Source organism: Pan troglodytes, chromosome Y (assembly GCF_028858775.2).
Source record: "Pan troglodytes isolate AG18354 chromosome Y, NHGRI_mPanTro3-v2.0_pri, whole genome shotgun sequence".
Classification (NCBI taxonomy): domain Eukaryota; kingdom Metazoa; phylum Chordata; class Mammalia; order Primates; family Hominidae; genus Pan; species Pan troglodytes.
The window spans coordinates 30386807-30408786 of record NC_072422.2 but is presented as its reverse complement, the minus strand read 5'-3'; the positions used below and the strand labels follow the sequence as shown (position 1 = coordinate 30408786).

Here is a 21980-nt window from a genome sequence, read left to right as displayed (position 1 = left end):
CTTAGGAAAGAATGAAAATTGCCTTAAACATTTGAGAAAAAGTTCTTTTGATAACCCGTCTGGTAAACAATAGTGAAATTTGTAGGTGTCATTATTATCACCTGCATAACCTGTACAATTCTTGAATGTCGGTTTGTTCATTCAACACAGATGTGATGAGTGTTTTCTAAATGTCAGGCATTGTTTCTGGTGATAGGATGTACAGCCTGGATTAAGAAAAGTGATGGACACTAGGCATGGTGACTGACGCGTGTTATCCCAACACTTTGAAAGTTTGATTGAGGAGGATCTCTTTAGGCCAGGCTGGATAACATAGAGACACCTATATCTACAAAAATTCCAATGAATTGCCCGGACATACTGGTGCATGCTTGTAGTCCCAGCTACTCGGGAGGCTGAGGTGGGAGGTTGGCTTTAGCCCAGGAGTTGGAGGCTGCAGTGAGCTGTGATAGCACCACTGCCCTGCAGCTTTGGCAATATGGCAAGACATCATCTGTAAAAAAAAATAATAATAATAAAGACAAGTTATGTTTTTGCTATTGTCGACTATGTGGAGATGGCACTATACACATTCATATACAAATTAATAGGAATTTCATAGAGAGATGTTGTGGATTTCATGGAAGAGCCAGCCAGTGTTCTAGGTGATCATTGTGTGGCTTCATTATTCTTGTCTGCTTTCTCCCTCCTTTAGGTTGCATTGGAGTTTTCGAAAGACTTATCTTTCTGCAGGCTCGCCTCTGAGCTTTGTCTCCTTGGAGCCACCTCACTTAGACAGCTTCGGATGTGGATGCAGATTTGAACCATGTTGCGTCCCCAGGGACTGCTATGGCTCCCTTTGTTATTCACCTCTGTCTGTGTCATGTTAAACTCCAATGTTCTTCTGTGGATAACTGCTCTTGCCATCAAGTTCACCCTCATTGACAGCCAAGCACAGTATCCAGTTGTCAACACAAATTATGGTAAAATCCAGGGCCTAAGAACACCATTACCCAGTGAGATCTTGGGTCCAGTGGAGCAGTACTTAGGGGTCCCCTATGCCTCACCCCCAACTGGAGAGAGGCGGTTTCAGCCCCCAGAATCCCCATCCTCCTGGACTGGCATCCGAAATGCTACTCAGTTTGCTGCTGTGTGCCCCCAGCACCTGGATGAAAGATTCTTATTGCATGACATGCTGCCCATCTGGTTTACCGCCAATTTGGATACTTTGATGACCTATGTTCAAGATCAAAATGAAGACTGCCTTTACTTAAACATCTATGTGCCCACGGAAGATGGTGAGTACCTCACTGGAACAGAAAACAATACTTCTTGTGCAGTGTGTGGAGAGATTTACCGGGAGGTTTTTATAATGTCTCATGCATGATCTTTTCTATAACCTGTTTATTTTATTTTAATTTATTTTTCATATTCCAAATGCAATTCTTGCAGCAGCTTACCACATGTTCCACTTGTATATATTGGGACATCTACTGGATGGACAAAACTATAAATAATGACTTTATTTTCATATATTACCTAATTAATGTTTTATAATTTTATTTGCAGATGAAAATTAATATGAGCATATAGTGTTGCATGTTATACCTGAATCATCTGTAAAGGAATGAATCCATAGAAAAAATAATAGAATTAAGTACACTACCATGCTCCAGTTTACAAACTGAAAGATAGAGAAAATGGTTCTTTCTGCCATAATGACTTGAGATATTAGCACCTTTTTTGAGTTTTCAAAGAAAAACTTTATTTTTTTTAATATACAAGCATGAGGTAGTTCATACAATGATAGGATTTCATTGTTTAGAATCCATTTTCTTAATGTAAATTTGGACTTTGTTTTCTTCCAAGATCCACTACGATCAAATGACAAAATATAGTCAGATGATTCTAGCTACATTAGACGTGATGTGTTTGTACTTTTAAAAATTTCCTCTTTTTTCTATAAAACACCAATGAAAGTCTGTAAACACAAAAACATTTAATATATTAACCTAATGTTAGTAAAACATGAATAGTTTTATGTCTGTATAGATTTCAAATTCAGATTTCCTCGAAGAATAACCAAAGTTATGCCACAGTGGTATCACATTTCCCGGTTAGCATTTCCATATGCCATTTTTAGATGAGGAGAAAGGACAAAAGAGAACAAAATATACCTGGAAAGAAAGGAAATAATTTGTGAGAATAATAGACATATCTAATGTAGAAACTAGAGCTTGTCTTTTGCATAAAGTTCTTCGTGGAGAATGTGATAAATTTCTTTTATGGAGAATTTTTTTCTTCTCATTGTTCTTTAAACTTTAATACCTGGAAAATATTTTTCAGTAAAATTTGGCTGAAAGTACTAAATAAACAATTACATTAATTCATTGATCTCCAAAATTATATTGCATCTGTCAGATTACTCTCTCTCCAGGTAATTGCTAGTTAGTCTAAGTAGAGTGTCATTAAAAACTAGACCAGGGTTGTGTGCCATTGAGATTACAAATTGCCATTGAGATTACAAGGAATAGTTCAGAGTAAAAAATTAAAGGACTCTGCTTCATCATATTAGTGGTTTCTAGAATATTGCCCTTGTCATTAGGGTGACAGATCTCCCAATCATCTCATAAAATCCAGGTCTGAATGTGACTGAAGGAGTCAAACTGACGTTTGGATGCTGTACTTCCATAGGGTGTTCTGTGCTGTCTCTGTGCCTAATAGTCCCCTTTGTGCATGTGTGTGATGAGAAAGAGCTGTCAAAATCTATTAGGGTTCTCATTTGATCAGCCACCTGGGTTGAGATCTTTCTCATAAAGGAACTATTCAAACCAAAAGTAAAAAGAATGGAATACAAAAATTCAGAGAAAAACCCCAAACAGGACAAAGTATTACAATGCCTTTTATAATACATTGGATATGCTAGAGTCTAGGACCTGGTGATTTTATAGAGCTAGCCTTGGCAACAATGAATGCACTTCAGATAGGATGCCTCCTCATATAGGATGTTGGATGGAATGAGACCACCCATGAAAAAAATCAATAGCTTCCATGACAGCAGAGCCCTGTAGGTACAATTGTGTGGGTGGAGACCACAAACAGTGTGGACGTTTCATTGTGATTCAGTATTGAATTGTAATTTGGGGAGTATAACTCTGTGAAAAATGCTATTCAGTGAAAAAGTAATCCAAATTTCATAATAAACCCAGTTCCACTTCTATTCTTTAGTCTTTTTGAAGCAATATGCGCATACGATCTTGAAAAGGGAATCAGAAATTTAATAGTGACTGAAAAGGTAGAATAAATCTCCCCACAATGTGTAAACTTTAAAATTTTGCTTGTGAGAGTTCAAAGCTACAGCCCTGCATGTTTACACAAACCACAAGTCACATACTATTGAGTTAGGAGGGTTTTTTGTTTGTTTCCTCAGTTGTTTTTGTATCTCTATCAACTCGATAGGCAATACAAAGACTTAGATATTTAATTATTGTTCATTCACTAAGTGAATGAACTCTGCATTCACAACAACATACTGAAATGTTGGCATCACGCTGATTCTCTCCAAAGGCCTTCTCTTAGGCAGTATCTGAATTCATATCAGTGCTTTTGTTTAGCAGGATAGTAATATTATTATCTGGAATTCAAAATTCTACTCTGACCACTTAGAATCTCTACTTTTTTTGTTTAGCTTTGTCTTTCTGCCTTGATCAGATTTGCTAAAACTTCCACATTCTTAATTTCATAAAATGTGTACATTTATTAAAAATGCAAAAACAGACTTTATTTCAGTTAAGTACTTATTCTTAAATTTAAGAAATAACTTGGATGAGAAGTGTTGGACATTTCTTTGTAGTACAATAGTTTTATGAAACATAAATTGTTTTTCGGTAGAAAGCAGTATTTTTTATAATTCCCTTCAAATAAATCACGTCTTGCTGAAGTTGAGTCTTTTCATTCAAATTGTCATCATGATCTACTAAGCGTAGTCTTGAGTCTTTATACCTAATTACAAATTTCTATATTTGTAATTAGCTATGGCGTACAAATTTATTTAGATTTTATATATTATACATTTCTTTATTGTCTAGATGACAGGTTAATTAACTTAAATTGCATATTTAACATTTTGATAGGTGCTCAAGTAAGGTCAAAATCAAAGCCAGTTGGAAGCTCTAGTAGGACACATGGGATATTGCTCACAAGGAAGAGTTGGAGACCGAATCCGCATGGTGTGTGTGTGTATGTGTGTGTGTGTTTGAGAGTTTGTGTCTACATGTGTCAGAGAGAAAGTGCCAGAGGAAAAGAGGGGGTAACTGAGTGACTATTTTGAAGAAGCAATGCAGAATATGGCTTGGTAGCTTGATTAAACAAAACTGATGAAAGTCAAGCTGAGAAGTTCGAATCTCACATACTAAGTTCATGTCAGTTCATACATGAGAGCATGGCACTACAATTTGAGACTTCTCTTGGTCACCAAGAGGACTGAACACAGAAAGACAAGCTATGGAAACGCTTCAGGTTTTTAATGAGAACCCTTGGTATTGAAGTGAGGTTAAAAAGTAACGGAAAAATAAAAGACACATTTTGAAGTAGTTGCTCACACAAGATATTGTATTAAATATAAAGCTTGGAAGAGAAAAAGCCGTAAGTTGAGTCCAGGGTGTCTTGGGGAATGGACAGCGCCAAGGAACCACTTCCGGAGTGAATTACACCTGTGCTTTCTCTCTGTATCCTTGGACATACATCTTAAGGTCTTATTCTTGAATGATTTCAGGGCAAAAAGCCCTTCCATTCTTCATAAAGGTGTGTCCGGAATTGGTGGGTTCTTGGTCTCACTGACTTCACGAATGAAGCTGCGGACCCTCGCGGTGAGTGTTACAGCTCTTAAAGATGGTGTGTCCAGAGTTTGTTCCTTCAGATATTCAGATGTGTCTGGAATTTCTTCCTTCCGGTGGGTTCGTGGTCTTGCTGACTTCAGGAATGAAGCTGCAGACCTTCGTGGTGAGTGTTACAGCTCTTAGAGGCAGCGCGTCTGGAGTTGTTGGTTCCTTTCGGAGTAGTTCATCCCTCCCGGTGGGTTCCTGGTCTCACTGGCTTCAGCAGTGAGGCTGCAGACCTTCCCAGTGAGTGTCACAACTCTTAAAGGCAGCGCGTCTGCAGTTCTTCATTCCTTCCTGTGAGTTCGTGGTCTCGCTGACCTCGGGAGTGAAGTTGCAGACCTTTGTGAAGGTGAGTGTTACATCTCATAAAGCTGCGGGACCCATAAAAAGTGAGCAGCAGCAAGATTTATTGCAAACACCAAAACGACCTTCCACAGCATGGAAAAAGACACCAGCAGATTGGCGCTGTGTGCTTTGGGCAGCCTGCTTCCATTCCCTTATCTGGCCCCACCCACATTCTGCTGATTGGTCCATTTTACAGAGAGCTGATTGGTCCATTTTGACAGAGTGGTGCATTTACAATCCCTGAGCTAGACACAGAGTGCTGATTGGTGCATTTACAATCCTCTAGCTAGGCATAAAAGTTCTCCAAGTCCCCGCCAGATTAGCTAGATATAGAGTGCCGATTGCTGCACATACAATCCTCCAGCTAGACGTAAAAGTTCTCCAATTCCCAGTCAGCCTGGTGTCTGGGCCTGTGATCCCAGCACTTTGGGAAGCGAGGTGGGCGGATCACGAACGAGGTCAGGAGAGGAGACCATCCTGGCCAACACATTGAAACCCCGTTTCTACTAAAAATACAAAAAATTAGCCAGGTATGGTGGCATGCGCCTGTAGTCCTAGCTACTGGGGAGGCTGAGGCAGGAGAATGGTGTTAACCTAGGAGGCTGAGCTTGCAGTAAGCCGAGATCTCGCCACTGCACTCCAGCCTGGGTGATAGAGAGCAAGGCTCAATCTTAAGAAAAAAAAAAAAAAAAAAAAGTTGTCCAATTCCCCAGCCGACTCAGGAGCCCAGCTGGCTTTACCTAGTGGATCCCGCGCTGGGGCCTGCAAGTCCCGTGCCCCACGCCTGCACTCCTCAGCCCTTGGGCTGTCAATGGGAGTGGGCCCTGCAGAGCAGGGGGCGGTGCCCGTTGGGGAGGCTGGGGCTGCGCAGGAGCCCACCGTTGGGGGGGCTAGGACATGGCGGGCTGCAGATCCTGAGCCCTGTCCCACGGGGAGGTGGCTGAGGCCTAGAGATAATTGGAGCTCCATGCGGGCGGGCCGGCAGTGCTGGGGTACCCAGCGCAACCTCTGCTGCTCCTGGCCCGAGTGCTAAGCCCCTTTCTGCCCTGGCCTGCCACTCCGAGTGCTGCCCGCGGAGCGGGGACCCGCCGAGCCCGCGCCCACCCAGAACTCGCGCTGGCCCGCAAGCGCCGCGCACAGCCCAGTTCCTGCCCACACCTCTCGACCTCTCCTTCCACGCCTCACCGCAAGCAGAGTGAGCGGGCTCCCGCCTGGGCCAGTCCAGAGAGGGGCTCTCATATTGTAGTGTGGGCTGAAGGGCTCCTCAAGCGCAGCTGGAATGGACGCTGAGGCCTAGGACGTGCGAGGGAGGGCTGCTAGCACGTTGTCACCTCTCAATGGGACTGAAAACCCTGGGAAATATAAAGAAAAAATATAAATGGAAATCATTATTGCCCAGGTGCGGTGGCTCATACCTCTAATCTTTAGTAGGCGGAGGTGAGTGGATCACTTAAGGTCAGGAGTTTCTGATCAGCCTGGCCTCAGGAGGCTGAGACAGCGGAATTGCTTGAACCTGAGAGACAGAGGGAGATTGCAGTGACCCAAGATTACACCACTGCACTCCAGCCTTCGTGACATAGTGAGACACTGTCTCAAAAAAAGAAAACAGAAAAGAAGGAAAGTCACTATCATTGTCTTTTCATTGTAGGATAACAGCAAATGCCATTGTGATTTCTAGAGAAGTGAAATTCTGTTTTTGTTTGTTTGTTTGTTTGTTTTGCTAGCAATACAATCGAAAAAGGAAGCTATTTAAAAAAGAGCAGATAATTGAATGCAAGGTGTCCCTATCATCTTTTTTCCCCAAGATGAAACCTGCGACTTTGAATTCTATTACTTAAGTAAACATGCCACGATTAGTGATTGAAGACCTATTCGGTGAAGCTTGGAGCTTTATGATGAAATATAAACAGACGTGACATGGACATTGACGTGTAGAAATTTGGACAGTTAGTAAACGTAGAGGTAGATGATAAGCCACAGCATCCTAGTGAAGGAACAAAGAAAGTTCTGTGACAGCTCAGGGACAAGTTATGTTTTGAGGAAATCTTGATGGAATCTATAAATGGTTGAGCTGTGTCCTGAAGATTTGGGCTATAGAAGGGATTCATCTATTAAGCATCTGTTGACTGGAACATCTGAACACACAAATCTATGTTAAGCAGCTTGGCGCCAATCGTTGCTGTTGTTACTACTTGGGTGTTAAGTGTGGCATGGTAACAGAAGCTCTGCTTTACCACGTGCTCTTTCTGTCAGTGCCATATAACAAAAGTTATTTTATTTTTATTTATTTTTTTTTTTATTTAGAGACAGGGTCTTGCTCTGTCACCCAGGCTGAAGTGCAGTGGTGCAATCGTAGCTCACTGCAGCCTCGACTTTCTGGGTTCAAAGAATTCTTTCATCTCAGCTTTCTGAGTAGCTGGGACTACAGGTGCACTCCACCACACCTGGCTAATATTTTGATTTTTTATTTTGTATAAATAAAAAATTTATACAAATTGTTGCTCTGGCTGGTCTTGGGCTCAAGTGCTCTCCCACCTCGGCCTGCCAAAATGCTGGGACTACTGGCATAAGCCATTGGACTGGGACCATAAATGTTTATATGTTATCCATAGCTGCTCACCATGGCACTTTGTGGGGTAGACAAGCTACCTAAGATGAAAGGGTGGCAGATGAACAACACGGAAAGAAGCTAGAAAGTCAATTGGCTTTGCTAGTGTTTTTACAAAAAAATGCATTCGCTTCCCTTGTAGACAGCACTGGATGTAATTCAAGATATAATTTATGGCACGGTTTTCATCCTTGAATATCTCCCATCTTTTCAGGAAGTCGTACATACTTTTCTGGCATTCTGCGTTAGTCAAAGGGTGTTGGACTATGTCCAGCTGGTAGAAAATAACCTAGCCTCAATCTGGCATTGAGGGAAAAATTGAAATTTATTAGAAGGGTGGTGAGATATCCAAATTTACTGCAAAAGTCGAGAAATCAGATTGGGAGAAGGGCAGATATGCAGCTAGACTTTAGAGGCACATGGAAGAAATGAGCTCAAGGACATCACCAATCTTATGTCTGGTTCTTTGCTTCTTTCTGGAAATAGACTTGCTTTACGTGGTGAGTGAGAGGGTTCTCTGCAGTTTTCACTACATGCATTTTGTTTTTCTCAGTACCACCAGTGAAGGACAAAGTTCCATAATTCCATACTAAAAATCCCTGGGCAGAGTTTTAATTGGCTCAGTTGACGCAATAGTAAGAAGAGATAAAACTGGGCTGCTCCTGGGTATAACAGTTGGCAGGGGGAGAAGGACAGCTCTTACCACAAGGTGTCTGGAATGAGCAGGCACTGCTTCACTTCACTGTCCAAAATATTTTTGAGGAGGAATTATATGCCAGGCAAGCTTTAGAGGCTGAGATTTCAAGTTTACAAGCATTTCTAATTTTGAGTGATAGGTACTTGTAGGCAGAAGAATCATGGTCCTTGAGAGATGTGCATGGCCTTCCTCCTCCCTTCACCTGTCATTGCTGGAATCTCGGAATAGATTGCTAGGCATGGCACCTGACTTCTTCAATACGCTGCCTTAAGTATTGACTTCAAATGGCAAAGGGGAATTAAGGTTGTAGACAGAATTATGTTTGCTAACCAGCAGACCTTCCAATAGAGAGAATTATCCTCAGTTACATAACTGAGCACGGTATATTAACAGAAGCCCTCCAATGTGGATGCAGAAGGCTCAAGAGGAGATCAGAGTTGGAGTAAAGCAGCATGTAAAAGAGATACCTGGACATTGCTGGCTTTGAGTATGAGAGAGCCAGGAGAAAGGAATGTAGGCAGCAGCGTTTAGAAGCTAGAGAGGCAGGGAAACTGATTCTTCCTTAGCGCTTCCAGAAAGGAGCCCAACAGCCCTGCTGACACCTCAATTCTATCCCCATGGAAGAAACTGTCTCTTGGAAGAAACTTTACCTCTGGAAGAAACCCTAGCCCCGTAGAAGAAACTCTGAAGAAACTGTAAAAGAATAAATGTTTGTTGTTCCAAGCTTACTAAATTTGTGGAGATTTGTGATAGTGGTAATAGAAAACCAAGGAAGAGTTTTATCACCCTTTAATATGATTTGAAATTCATAATGAAGTATTACTCTGAAAACAAAGTTCAGAGTCGCTGAAGTCATTAGGTTTTGAGCCTTCTGACCCCAAGTCCATTCTGGGATTCTACTTCCAATAATTTCTAGTTGAAAACACTCTTGGGCACTTGGAGCTTTCTGTCTTCCTCAAAAATGTCGAGGAGACCATACAGATTATTCTTTTAGGGCAGATATTTTTCAGATTTTTAAAAAAAATTCTCTTCTAAACTTTGAGTGAGAGTTACCCTGTCCCTGAGTGGGATCTTGCACTGTTACCCAGGCTCTAGTGCAGTGGCACAGAAGCTCACTGCATCCTCAAATTCCTGGGCACAAGTGATTCTACCACCTCAGCCTCATGAGTGTCTGGGACTACAGGCTGATACTGTATTAAGCTTCAGAGAAGAAGCATGTCCAGGTTCCTGCAAATTAGAAAATGGTAGCAGATATATATTTTTTTTTTCAAGAAGGAGTTTTGCTCTTATTGCCCAGGTTGGGGTACAGTGGTGTGATCTCCACTCACAGCAACCTCTGCCTCCCAGGTTGAAGTGATTCTCCTGCCTCAGCCTCCTGAGTTGCTGGGATTACAGGCATGTGCCACCATGCCCAGCTAATTTTTGTAGAGATGAGGTTTCACCATGTTATTCAGGCTGGTCTCAAACTGCTGACCTCAAGTGATCCACAAAGAAACAATGAAAAAAAAATCCCCTATTAGATTTACATTACAATTTTCAGCCACCATGACTGGCTAGTTTTTAAATTTTTTTAAAGAGTTGTAGCCTTCCTATGTCGCCCAGGCTGGTCTGGAACTCCTAGCCTCAAGTGATCCTCCCATCTCAGGCTCCAGAATTCTGGGATTACAGAGATAAACCACCATACTCAGGGACATTCTGCAAATTTGACATTTTGCATTAGGTTAATATAGCCCCAAGGCAAATTGTCCTAAACAGCATATTCAACAGATACACTATTTTGACACAGGAAAGTAATAAAGGGTCATTTAATTTTTTTTTTTCAGACAGCTATGACAGATTTCCAGAGATGATGGCTTTGAATGACTTATAACAAAATACCCAAATGGTTCTTTCATCATCTGTCTCCATAGAGTTTCACTTGTGATGGTGGCTGCACCTTTACATTTCTTATTTTCCTACTTACAAACACTGCTGACAAAATCCTCTGAGCTCTCCATTCCTTCCAGCTACAACTTAACCTGTGGTCTCTTCTGGGCAAAGTGACTCACCTTTTGAACATATGCCTTGTTTACTCCTCCAGCCAAAACTTGTTTGCTGGAGTTGGAATGCCAGTTTATCCCCTTGGCAGATCATTATGGGCAAGTGACTCAGCTTTCATGGGACACAGTGCCCTTATGTCTAAAATAGAGGTAGCTGAGAGGTTTAAGGTTATAATCCATATAAAATGCTTAGTATCCAGCACATACAAGCACCCTGTAATCTGATGTTAGTGCAATATCAGTAATAATATAAAACAGAATTTGAAAATTTCAGCAAAATTGCATGTGCATAGTGGGTCTGGTATGTGTATTAATCCAGGCATAATAAATGCTGATCATCTGTGACATAGATGTTTACTGTTGTAGTGGAGGGGTAAGCTGAAGAAGTAAGACCAACAGCCCATTATTTCTGGTGGTTTCTAGTATGGCTTTAACAAATGGGAATTTCAGGAAAAGTAACACTTTTTAAAAGAGCTGACTGTTATCATTCTGCTTTATTCCTAATTTTAGTCTTTTTGAGCTCCTGTTGTCAAATGGATTTTGAGCATATGTGAATTAGATAAATTATTAACCATGAAAGGATTAGAATAACATTTTGGAAAATTCCCTTAAACTATCAAGTGGCAATAACACTACTCTTTGTGTGTGATATTAAAGAGAAATTAATTTTCATTTTCTTGTTGTCTAGACACACAAAGTCCAATTGTATGCATGTAATCACAAAATCTAGGTGAAAATTGAAAACTATGTTAACAGAGTGAGACCGATGTTTTAACCAATCAACATCAACATGCAACTAGGTGACAATTATTAAATTACTCCAGTTTTCATCTGTCAGTTGGATGTTTGACGTTGTGTAGACATAGCTTGGCAGTAAAGATAATTATGAAAGATTATTAAATAAAGATCTCCCTGACATGGATTAATTGAAAAGTATTTAGTATTTTTTTTAAGCACAGTTAAACTGGGGTGGATTTCTGATAGCATGTTTCTCTCCCAGCACAAAAAGCTTTCAGCAATTTGAATATTGAGTAATAATCTTATTGAGGGTTTGGAAATTATGTGTGTTTTGAATAATATTATTGGTAGTATTTGGTAGTATGAATTATGCCTGTTTGATAATTAAGAAGTAGCTTTTCCTAACGAAGAACATTTTCCATTACATACATAATCTTTCAGTACATGAATTTTAATTCAATTTACAATTTAGATTCTTGTCATAATTTGAACAATACAGATTACCTAGAATATAATAAAAATCAAATTTTCATATAGTGCATATCATAAGAATTTTTATCTTAGAAATTGTCAGAGATAGAAACTTTAGGTACATCTAGTCCATTGGAATATTTGGCCATTTAAAACAATTAGCTTATTATTTATTTGTGGAGTCTTGCTTCCTAAGATGTTGTAGTCTAATTTTTGTCAATTAATATTGCTGATTTGAATTCTGTTATTTATTTTGGATACTACTTTAGCCAAGCTATTTATTATTTATTCATTTTTTATTTTGGAGACATAGTCTTGCTCTGTTGCCCAAGCTGGGGTGCAGTGTGGTGCAGTATCCACAACCTCTGTCTCCCAGGTTCAAGAGATTCTCCTGCCTCAGCCTCCCACGTAGCTGGGACTACAGGCATCTGCCACCACGTCCAGCAAATTTTTGTATTTTTAGTAGAGATGGGTTTCACCGTGTTGGTCAGACTTGTTTTGAACTTCTGACCTCAGGTGATCAGCCCACCTTGGCCTCCCAGAGTGCTGGGATTACAGGTATGAGCCACCATGCCTGGCCTAGCCAAGCCATTTAAACTTTTAAATATTTAGTGTCATCACTTATTAAAAATAAGACTAATATGATTATAGGTCCTCTTTTTTTTTTAGAATTATAATGATTTGGGAGTAAATAAATATATACGAAATAATTATAAAATAGAAAAGATTAGTGCATTCTTAGAACTTTAATGTCATGTTAATTGAATGTTAATCCAATGACTTTATCTTTCATTTCAAGATTCCTTGCCTGAATGAAGTAGTGGAAGCCCTTGTTGAGAATAGGTCCTATCTTACTATTCCGCTTTTTGGTTTTCCTAAACCAGGTTGTTTACATAATGACTAAGTTTAACATTTTCTCTTTATGTTTAAGCATCTCTTTCCTTGGTGCAATCACAGCCAAACTGCAGTGAAAACAAACAGAAATTGAGAGGTTGTGAGCTCCAGATTTCAGAGCCACAGAGAGTTTGTGAGATCAAAAAATAAATTTATTGTGAGGTCAATAAATAAATTAGACCTACCTAAATCACACAGTCAGTTTAAGGCAATGGAACCAGAGGGAAAGACTCCAAAAGAGTGACCTATCTATGGAATAGCTACTGGTAAAGTGAAGCAACAATGAGACAGTGTAGTCTCCACCTTATTATTTCAATCTAATGTTCTGTATTGAGGTTCAGAGAAGCAGGTCCAGGTTTCCACAAATTAAAAAGTGGAGGATTGCTCCTGTAATCCCAGTACTTTGGGAGCCTAGGTTGGGGCTTCGCTTGAGCCCAGGAGTTTAGGCCAGCCTGGGCAACATGACTAAACCAGAAAAATGAAAAGAGTTGGGCATGGTGGCACTGGCCTGTAGTCCTAGCTACTTACAGGGCTGAGGTGGGAGGATCACTTGAGGCTAGGAGATCAAGGCTGCAGTGACCAAGACCACAGCAGGGCACTCCAGCCTGGGTGACACAGTAAGACCCTGTATCTAAAAAAGAAATAAAGGAAAAATATTTCCCTGTTAGATTTTACATACCTGATGATGACTTTAATGGTGAAGGTAAGCATTGGTGTGTGTGTTTGTTTGTGTTTGTGTGTGTGTGAATGGTGTTGAAGGAAGCCCATAGGAAAAGTACCCATAATTTATTCAAGATCAAGTATGTTACAGTTTTCTTGGCAAATGCCAAGTTATAAAACACATAAACCATTCTACAACCTCTTCTTCCCTAAAACCCCAAACATCTTGAAGTCTCCTTCAAGCCAGATATCCTCTTGGTCCTCTGTGCAAGTTGTCTGCACAGTCCTCAGGTTTGTCTTTGGGTAAGTCCCTGTTGCCATCACAAAGAAAGAACACAGCAGGTATTGATTTGTCTCAGACAAAGGAGCTCTTCTGGTGGGTTTCAACAAGATATGAAAATTCTAGGTTCATGAACACTCCCTTTTTCTTCCTAAAAAGAATATTTTTAGCTACATTCTACTCCACTCTGTCTTTTATGACATAATAATTCACTCAACCAGGGAACACCCACTATTTGCCTAACATCCTATCTGCCTATCACATATGGACTTTAGCCTCCAGTTAGACCAATGATGCTATTGATCTCCTAATCCCAACGTATACTCTTTGGATATTTTCATCTCTTTTCCATTGCTTATTATCTTTAGAGACATTTTAGGTAGCTCATTTAAAAATTATTAATAAATAAATCATTATTTGTAATTAGCATAGACAAGGACTTAGGTGAGTGTAAGTGGGTATGCAGAGAGATCTAACCCCACTGCTGGAAAAGTGAGTGGCAAAGTCCCATTGATATGTGACCCAACTAAACCAACGTTTCATAAAAAGCACAAAGTCTTCAGCGACTGCTTTAGGATTTCAGGGGAAAGAAAATGGAGGCAAATGTGAAAGTTAAGTTGATGTCTTCATTTCTTTTTCTTTTCTTTTCTTTTCTTTTATTTATTTATTTATTTATTTATTTATTTTATTATTATTATTTTTTTTGAGACAGAGTCTCACTATTGATAACCAGGCTGGAGTGCAATGGGATGATCTTAGCTCACTGAAACCTCCACCTCCTGGGTTCAAGCGATTCTGCTGCCCCAGCCTCCTGAGTAACCGGGACTACAAGCATCTGCCACCATGCCCTGCTAATTTTTGTATTTTTAGTAGAGATGGGGTTTCACCATGTTGGCCCGGCTGGTCTCGAACTCCTGACCTCAGGCAATCCACCCACCTCAGCCTCCCAAAGTGCTGGGATTACAGGCGTGAACTACCACACCTGGCCGAAAGTGGATGTTTTCTGTGGCGGTTCCTTGATAGAAAGGTTTTCATCCAGTCTTGAGATGAATATACAGAGTGTAAACACATGGTTGTGCAGTGAGGAAATGCTGTCTATGTTTCCTAAAACTGAGGTTCTTGTTTATTGCTTCTTTAGCTGCACAAAGACATAACACATGCAAAATTGGGGGGAAAGGAGAGATAAAACTATGACAAAGCTGGAGGCAATGTGCAATGATGTTGTAATTTAACATGCAAAGTACTCACTTTAGTATTTTTTACATTGTTACACTGTGACATTGCAGGATTCATAAGTGGAATTTCATCCAAATTTATTCTAATGCATATTTTTTTCTACTTAGCAGACTATACAATATGGTTAAATCAAAGAACATGAGATTTTGTTCTTACCAAATTCAAAAATACTTTTTATCACCTGTTACTTAAATCATTAACACAAAAGATTTCAGTCTCCCACAAATTTCTAATGTAGTAAAATCCTTTCATAATTTTATATTCAAAATATATTAATTCAGATGACTAGTATGAAATCAATGAAATCAAGTTATAATTTGCATGTTTCTAAAATGTTTAAATTTAAAAATGGAAAAGTAAGCCTTAAAAAACTGCAGGTTTCTCAAGAATATTAAAATGTTAACAAATTATTTAATTTTGAGCTAAAATCAGATAATGAGAACAGATTTCACCACTGCACATTCTACGGGGATCTTTGCATTTTATACTTGTTTTGTTTTGTTTTATAGGAGGAGATTTTGGTATATTAAATATAATACTAGACATTTACCTGGACGTAAATGGTAGAATCAACTTAGACTCTAATCACAGAATGATAACATCTTCCAAGTAGAAGGAGCTTTTGGGGTCATTTAACCAAAACTCTTTCACCTTACACTATTTCCATGTTCATGTTAACCTTTTGGTACTCTAAGAAGAGATGAACTATCATTTCTTAAGTTCTAGAAGTTGAATTTAATTATGATTTTACAAATCTGCCATCCCCAGTAGACAGTAAATGCTTTGAAGACCCAGAGCATTTTTGAGATAAAATAATGAGTTATATATTTTATTGCATGAAACAAATGAATGAACCTGTAGTGCCTGGCCACCACCTATTTTTTTTTGAACCTGAACAATGAAGATGTTTGTAGCTTTTTCTCTTCATTATGGGTTGAGAGGGTAGGGGAGGGATAGAATTAGGAGAAATACCTAATGTAGGTGAAGGATTCATGGGTGCAGCAAACCACCAGGGCACATATATACCTATGTAGCAAAACTGCACGTTCTGCACATGTAACCCAGAATTAAAAGTATAATTGAAAAAAGACATTAAAGAAAGGGAAAGGTTGGTGATGTTTACCTGAGCACTCTCACAAACAGAGATGAAGCAATTTTGAATGTTACCTTCCTCTTCTAACATATAGTTCTGAAAGTCTTAGAAAACATGTTATTTTATTCCTTCCAGGTAGTCTTTTGCAAGCATCCTCCTCAGTGTCAAGCATTTATTCTCATGCATCCCATTATGTGTTATGAATACACCCAGAGTTTATGTGAAATTTTTTTATTTTTTATTTTTTGGCAAATGTATTAAACTCTTGGTTTGTATATTTTGAACTGGAAGCCACATTTTTGTAATACTTTAAAAGCAATATATTTTATAATATGCTTTAGAAATTAAAAGAAAATAGGATACCTCCATTTCCTATGACAAACTCTCAGCATACAGCAAGGCAAAGCTATTTGCTGCTGAAGCTCAATTTTTCCCTGCAGATGCTGAATGTACAAGAATTAACAGCCAAGCCAGGACCCTGTTTACCTTATGTTTCCCTGAAATGCCAAGCCCATGAAGTGTTACAAGGAGGGAAGACAGCATACAAGCATGATAGAATGACTAATAAGCTAATTGGTTTATAGTTTTGAGAAAGCAGTTGGTTGCCTATGTTTGTGTGTGTGTGTGTGTGTGTGTGTGGTGCAGAAATATTTGTATTTCATTTAAGTGCAACTAATTTCTATTTAAATTTAAGCTGCCATATGTATCTACTGGCTATAGCATTAGAGTGTTCGGCCTTAGCAACCTCCTTATTACTATATACTTTTTCTTTTTCTTTCTAACACTTTTTAAAATATACTTTAAGTTATGGGATCCATGTACAGAGCATACAGGTTTGTTACAAGGCCATATGCCTGCCATGGTGGTTTGCTGCACCCATCAACACGTCATCTACATTAGGTATTTCTTCTGATGCTATCCCTCCCCTAGCCCCCCATACACCGACAGGCCTCAGTGTGGGATGTTCCTCTCCCTGGGTCCATGTGTTCTCATTGTTCAATTCCTACTTATGAGTGAGAACATGCAGTGTTTGGTTTTCTGTTCTTGTGTTAGTTTGCTGAGAATGATGGTTTCCAGCTTCATCCATGTCCCTGCAAAGGACATGAAATTATCCTTTTTTATGGCTGCACAGTATTCCATGGTGTATATGTGCCACATTTTCTTTATCTAATCTATCATTGATGGACATTTGGATTGCCTATTTTTAAATGCAGTGAGCTATAATTTGATTGAATGCAGAAGGAATCATTTCCAAGAAATTAAAGTTCGTAGGTTGGAAAATAACCGAGTTCATCGTTAGGGAAAGCTTATTCTAAAACTTCGGATAAAATGAGCTTCCTCTTACATTTTATTCAACTTAAGATCTCGTAGTTACTTATAATCATCATTATCATCATCAAAAACATCATCAGAATCATCACCATCATCATTATCTAAATTTGAGTAGCCATCAGAAGGTATTGTGAGTTCCTAACTTGAGAAGGATTAATTTCTTTGAGATTTTAATACTGTTATTTTAAGACTGTGGAGCATGGGTTAGATCTGTGTTTTAAAAACTTTGACAGACCACGTCATTGGTAATAGTTTTCTCTTAGCATGGGTTTTGAGTTGACTTGTGTTACAGTTGAATTGTGCACCTCAAAAAAAAGTTATGTTGATATCTTAACATCTGGTTCCTAGGAAATTCACCTTATTTGGAAATATGGTTTCGGCAAATGCAGTCAAGTTCAGATGAGTTCATACTGTGTTAGGGAAGATTCTAAACCCAATATGATTAGCGTCCTTGTAAGAAGAGACAGGCACAGGAAAGGCAGAGCCACGCACGGGCCCAGCCCTGCAAATCTCTAGAAGGTGACAGTATTCTTTAAAACACTTCGAAATCATTGGAAGAAAATTACAACTGGGCTCTGCCTCCTGGCCTGGGGATGTAATTAGCTGTATAGAAAACACTGTGATAACCTACTAAGGAGAGCAGCCTATCAAGAAGATCAGGTGTTTGGCAATCAGCTCATTTCTCCAAATGCACAAGTGAAGAAGGCAACTGTTTTTCTCAATCCTGCAGCTTGCAAACGCAAAGCCAGAACTCGATTTGAAAAAAATGCTGCCCTAATTTTACATATATCCAGGATGGATATGTCTATTATTAGGGCAGGTTATGAGGAATAAGTCAAGGAACTCCTGGAACTGATGTTAAACACAGATGTGATCGTTGTTGTAAGAGGAGATGGGACACTGAAGGAGGTTGTTACTGGAGTTCTTCAAAGAACAGATGAGGCTACCTTCAGTAAGATTCCCATTGGATTTATCCCACTGGGACGGACCGGTAGTTTGAGTCATACCCTCTTTGCTGAACATGGAGACAAAGTCCAACATATAACTGATGCCACATTTGCCGTTGTGAAAGAAAAGACAGTTCCACTTGATGTCTTGCAGATGCAAGGTGAAAAGGAATAGCCTGTGTTTGCAGTCACTGGCCTTCGATGGGGACCCTTCAGAGATGTTGGCATCAAAGTTAGCAAGTACTGGTATCTTGCGCCTCTAAAAATCAAAGCAGCTCACTTTTTCAGCACTCTCAAAGAGTGGCCTCAGACTCACCAAGCCTATATTTTACACACGGCACCTACAGAGAGATCTCCCAGTGAACCAGAATAGACCCCTGTGCAAAGGCCTTCTTTTTATAGAAGAATATTACAAAGTCTTGCATCCTACTGGGCACAACCGGAGCATGCCCGGTTGTGAGCCCAGAGATCTGGAAAGATGTGCAGCTGTCCACCATTGAACTATCCATCACAACACAGAAAAATCAGCTTGACCTGAAAAGTGAAGAAGATTTTATGAACATCTGAATTGAACAAACACCATCAGCAAAGGAGACTTTATAACTACAGGAACTCGAAAGGTTTGAAACCGCAAGCTGCACATCGAAGGCACAGTGTCTCCAAGCCAGCCAGTGCACTTTGCTTGTTGCCAACGGAGCTGGGGGCTCTTTTGGCATAGACAGTGAAGAGTGTGATGTGAAGCCTGTGGAGGTGAAACTGCTCCCCAGGAAGCTGCAGCTTTTCTATGATCCCAGGAAGAGAGAATAGATGCTGGCAAGCCCCACCCAGAAAGCAGGCAGAAGACAAGTGCTCTGAGACCATACTTTAGGCCACCAGCAGGACCAAAAGGGAACAGATGCCTCAACCATCCCAACAGTGTTGTCAGAGTGTCCCAAGGGCTTTTTCATGGCAAGTAGCCTCTGGCCTTCTCCAGCAGTGCTTCCCAAAGTATACTCTGTCACCTGTTTTGCAATCAGGTTTTGTTAGGGCATATTTTATTTTGGTGTGATGGTTGACCCTCCTAAACACAGACTTTCCTCAGACTGGTTCAAGATGGAAAGGGACTTTCTTCTGTTTTCTCCCAAAGTGCAACCACAGTGCAGAGCCCACAGTGGGCTTAGGCTGCCTGGGCCTTTCCATTCTGCTTCTGTCTTTTGACCATGCTCAGAATTCTGGGGAAAATGCCTTCCTTCCCTGGTGACCTTTTCCTGTTTCTAGGCTTCTCCACAAGTGCTGCTATTTTGTGAACTCTGGCTCCTGTTTAGCTTTTATATCAGTTCTATCCTCAGTCCAGAAATGTATATGAGGTTGTGTCCCCCTTCAGCCATGGCAACAATATTGTAAAATGCTAGTTTTTATTTTTTTAGGTAGTGCTTTCTAAATGGTTTGCATGAGAACTACCTGGGGTACATGTTGAAAATTGATTTATTTGGAGTCCACACCAAATCTAATAACTCATTTTGGGGATAAGGCCCAGGAATCTGCATTTTTTAAAAGTTGGCCACCCTTTCCAGGTGATTATGTAAGTTGTCCCTCAATGCACTTGGAGAAATAGTGTTTTAAAGCAGTGGTCCACAAAGTATTCTGCTTGTGTGCCCCCCAGAAGTATTTTGAAAAATCATGTATTCCCTTACCCATCTAAGTTGATATCTAAGATTGTTCATGGGACATTAAATAGTTGACATAATTTGTATTTGCTGCTTTCACGTAAATATTGGTATTTTAAAATAAAAACTGTTATATCAAAAAAAAAGAAGAAGAGATGCAATGACAAAGACAAAAACAAGGAGAACACCATGTGAGGATGGAAGTAAAGATTGAAGTGATTCATCCCTAAACTAGGGAGCACTGTTGCAAACTATGAGGAACTAAGAACAGAAGCATGAAGCATGAAGCACAATCCAAGACAGAAGCATGAAATGGATTTTCCTTCAGAGCCTCTGAAAGGAAGCATCTTAATTTTGAACTCTGCTCCAGAACAATGAGAGACTATAAGTTTTTGTTGTTTCAAGTCACCAAGTTTGTGGTAATTAGTTACAAAGTCCCAGAAATGAATGCAGTCTGGATTAGGTATATTCTGTATATATAAGCTGCCTAAGAATGCCAGAAGCCAGAAGAGGTGGTGTCTGCATTTCTGGTTCCTAAAATCCTCTCTCAGTACCCACTGTTCTGTCTGTGGCAAAGCTCTCCTGACACATTTTTAGCCTTTAGGCTATGTCCTATTTCCCCTGTCCACTAGGGAAGTAGTTCTTGAATTCCCGCCTCCCAAGGCTGGCATTTTACCAAGTGAAAGACACTGCCTTTGTGCAACTCCCTCCCCTTTGAGTGTAGGGAGGAAATAGGATTTCCTTCTGTCTCATGGAATATGATAGAGGTAATGGAACACCACTTCCATGATTACGTTATATAAGCATATAAATGTGTCTTACTAGCATACCCTTTCTGTTGCATTCTTGGTTTCCATGCTTTGATGAAATGAGCAACCATGTTGAACAGGTGCAAATGTCAAGAAGCTGACAGCTGCCTCTGAACAACAGCCGCCATGGAACAGAGGCATTCAGTCCAGCAGTCCACAGGACATTGAACTCTGCAAACAAGCGTGTATGTTTGGAAGTGAATCTTCCTATGTCAGCTTTAAAATGAGACCCCAGCTCAGGCCAACACCTTCATCAGTAAGAGACTTCAAAGCAGTGGGTCCAGCTGAGCTAGTGCCTAGATTCCTAATAAGCAAAAACTGTGATAAAGTAAATACATTAATTTGAAGCTGTTTAAGCCTACTGGCCCCACCCAGTCTCTTCCCAACCCTGGAGAGTACATTTCAATCTAGGTGTCTCTTTCCACTGGATATAGACATTGGTTGGCATGCAGCTAAAATCAGGCCAATATGCATAGTTGCATATTAATTAAATTTGTGGTGGTTAGAAAGTAGTCAATAACTGTGGCATAATAAGCAAAAAGTGGATTTCAGCTGAGTACAGTAGCTTGCACCTGTAATCTCAGCTACTTGGGAGGCTCAGGTGGGAGAATTGCTTGAGGCCAGGAGGTTGAGGCTGCAGTGAGCTATGGTAGTGCCAGTACAATCATAGTTCACTGCAGCTATGAGCCTGGGAGACAAAGCAAGACCTTCTATTTAAAAAAATACATGGATTTCAAAAGCTGGACAGATTGTAACCCAAATTCTACATAGATACCATGTCTCCATTGGAGGGATATATATTTTTAGGTTTTGCAATCTTAGGAATAGTTGGCAAGTGAAAAAAATTGTGGTTAAATTGACTTAAGGGAAAAGAAGAGATTTTCAGCCTCCATTTACTAGCAGTACATTTAATTTAGAAAATAGTGTCCTCAGGTTTAATCATTGCCGTTAGGAATCTGGCACTTTGGTGCCATGTTTCTTCTTTTGGCTTTCTCAGAGATGCTGTCTTTGTGTGGTGGTAGGCAGTCAACAGCATTTCCTTGTATGTCATTGTTTCCTCAGAAAGCAAATTGGCCTGGTAACTATGCGTATTGGCCTAATTTTAGTTGCATGCCAACCAATGTCTATATCCAATGGAAAGAGACACTTAGATTGAAATGGCCTCTCCAGGGTTGGGAAGAGACCGGGTGCGTCCAGTAGGCTTAAGGTGGATGCAAGTAAGATTGGTCCCCAGAGGAAAATTGAATGCTAGGTAAGCAAAACTCATTGATGTCCATTGTCATTGCTCAAACTGCAAATAGTCCCAAGGAAGAAAGAATGGCATGG

At 40.0% G+C, this 21980-nt stretch overlaps 1 protein-coding gene and 1 pseudogene across 4 annotated transcripts in view; both read left to right on the top strand.

The window, feature by feature from the left end:
- Positions 1 to 21980, top strand: part of NLGN4Y (neuroligin 4 Y-linked) — a 290720-nt gene that overhangs the window by 88536 nt on the left and 180204 nt on the right. For all 4 annotated transcript variants that reach the window (XM_054677312.1, XM_009445747.4, XM_001145110.7 and 1 more), the window contains exon 2: positions 695 to 1277. In XM_054677312.1, coding sequence (XP_054533287.1) covers positions 806 to 1277 — 472 coding nt within the window. In that variant the 5' untranslated portion in view covers positions 695 to 805. The remainder of the gene's footprint in view (positions 1 to 694; positions 1278 to 21980) is intronic.
- LOC112208075 (acylglycerol kinase, mitochondrial-like) lies at positions 4827 to 19054 on the top strand (annotated as a pseudogene).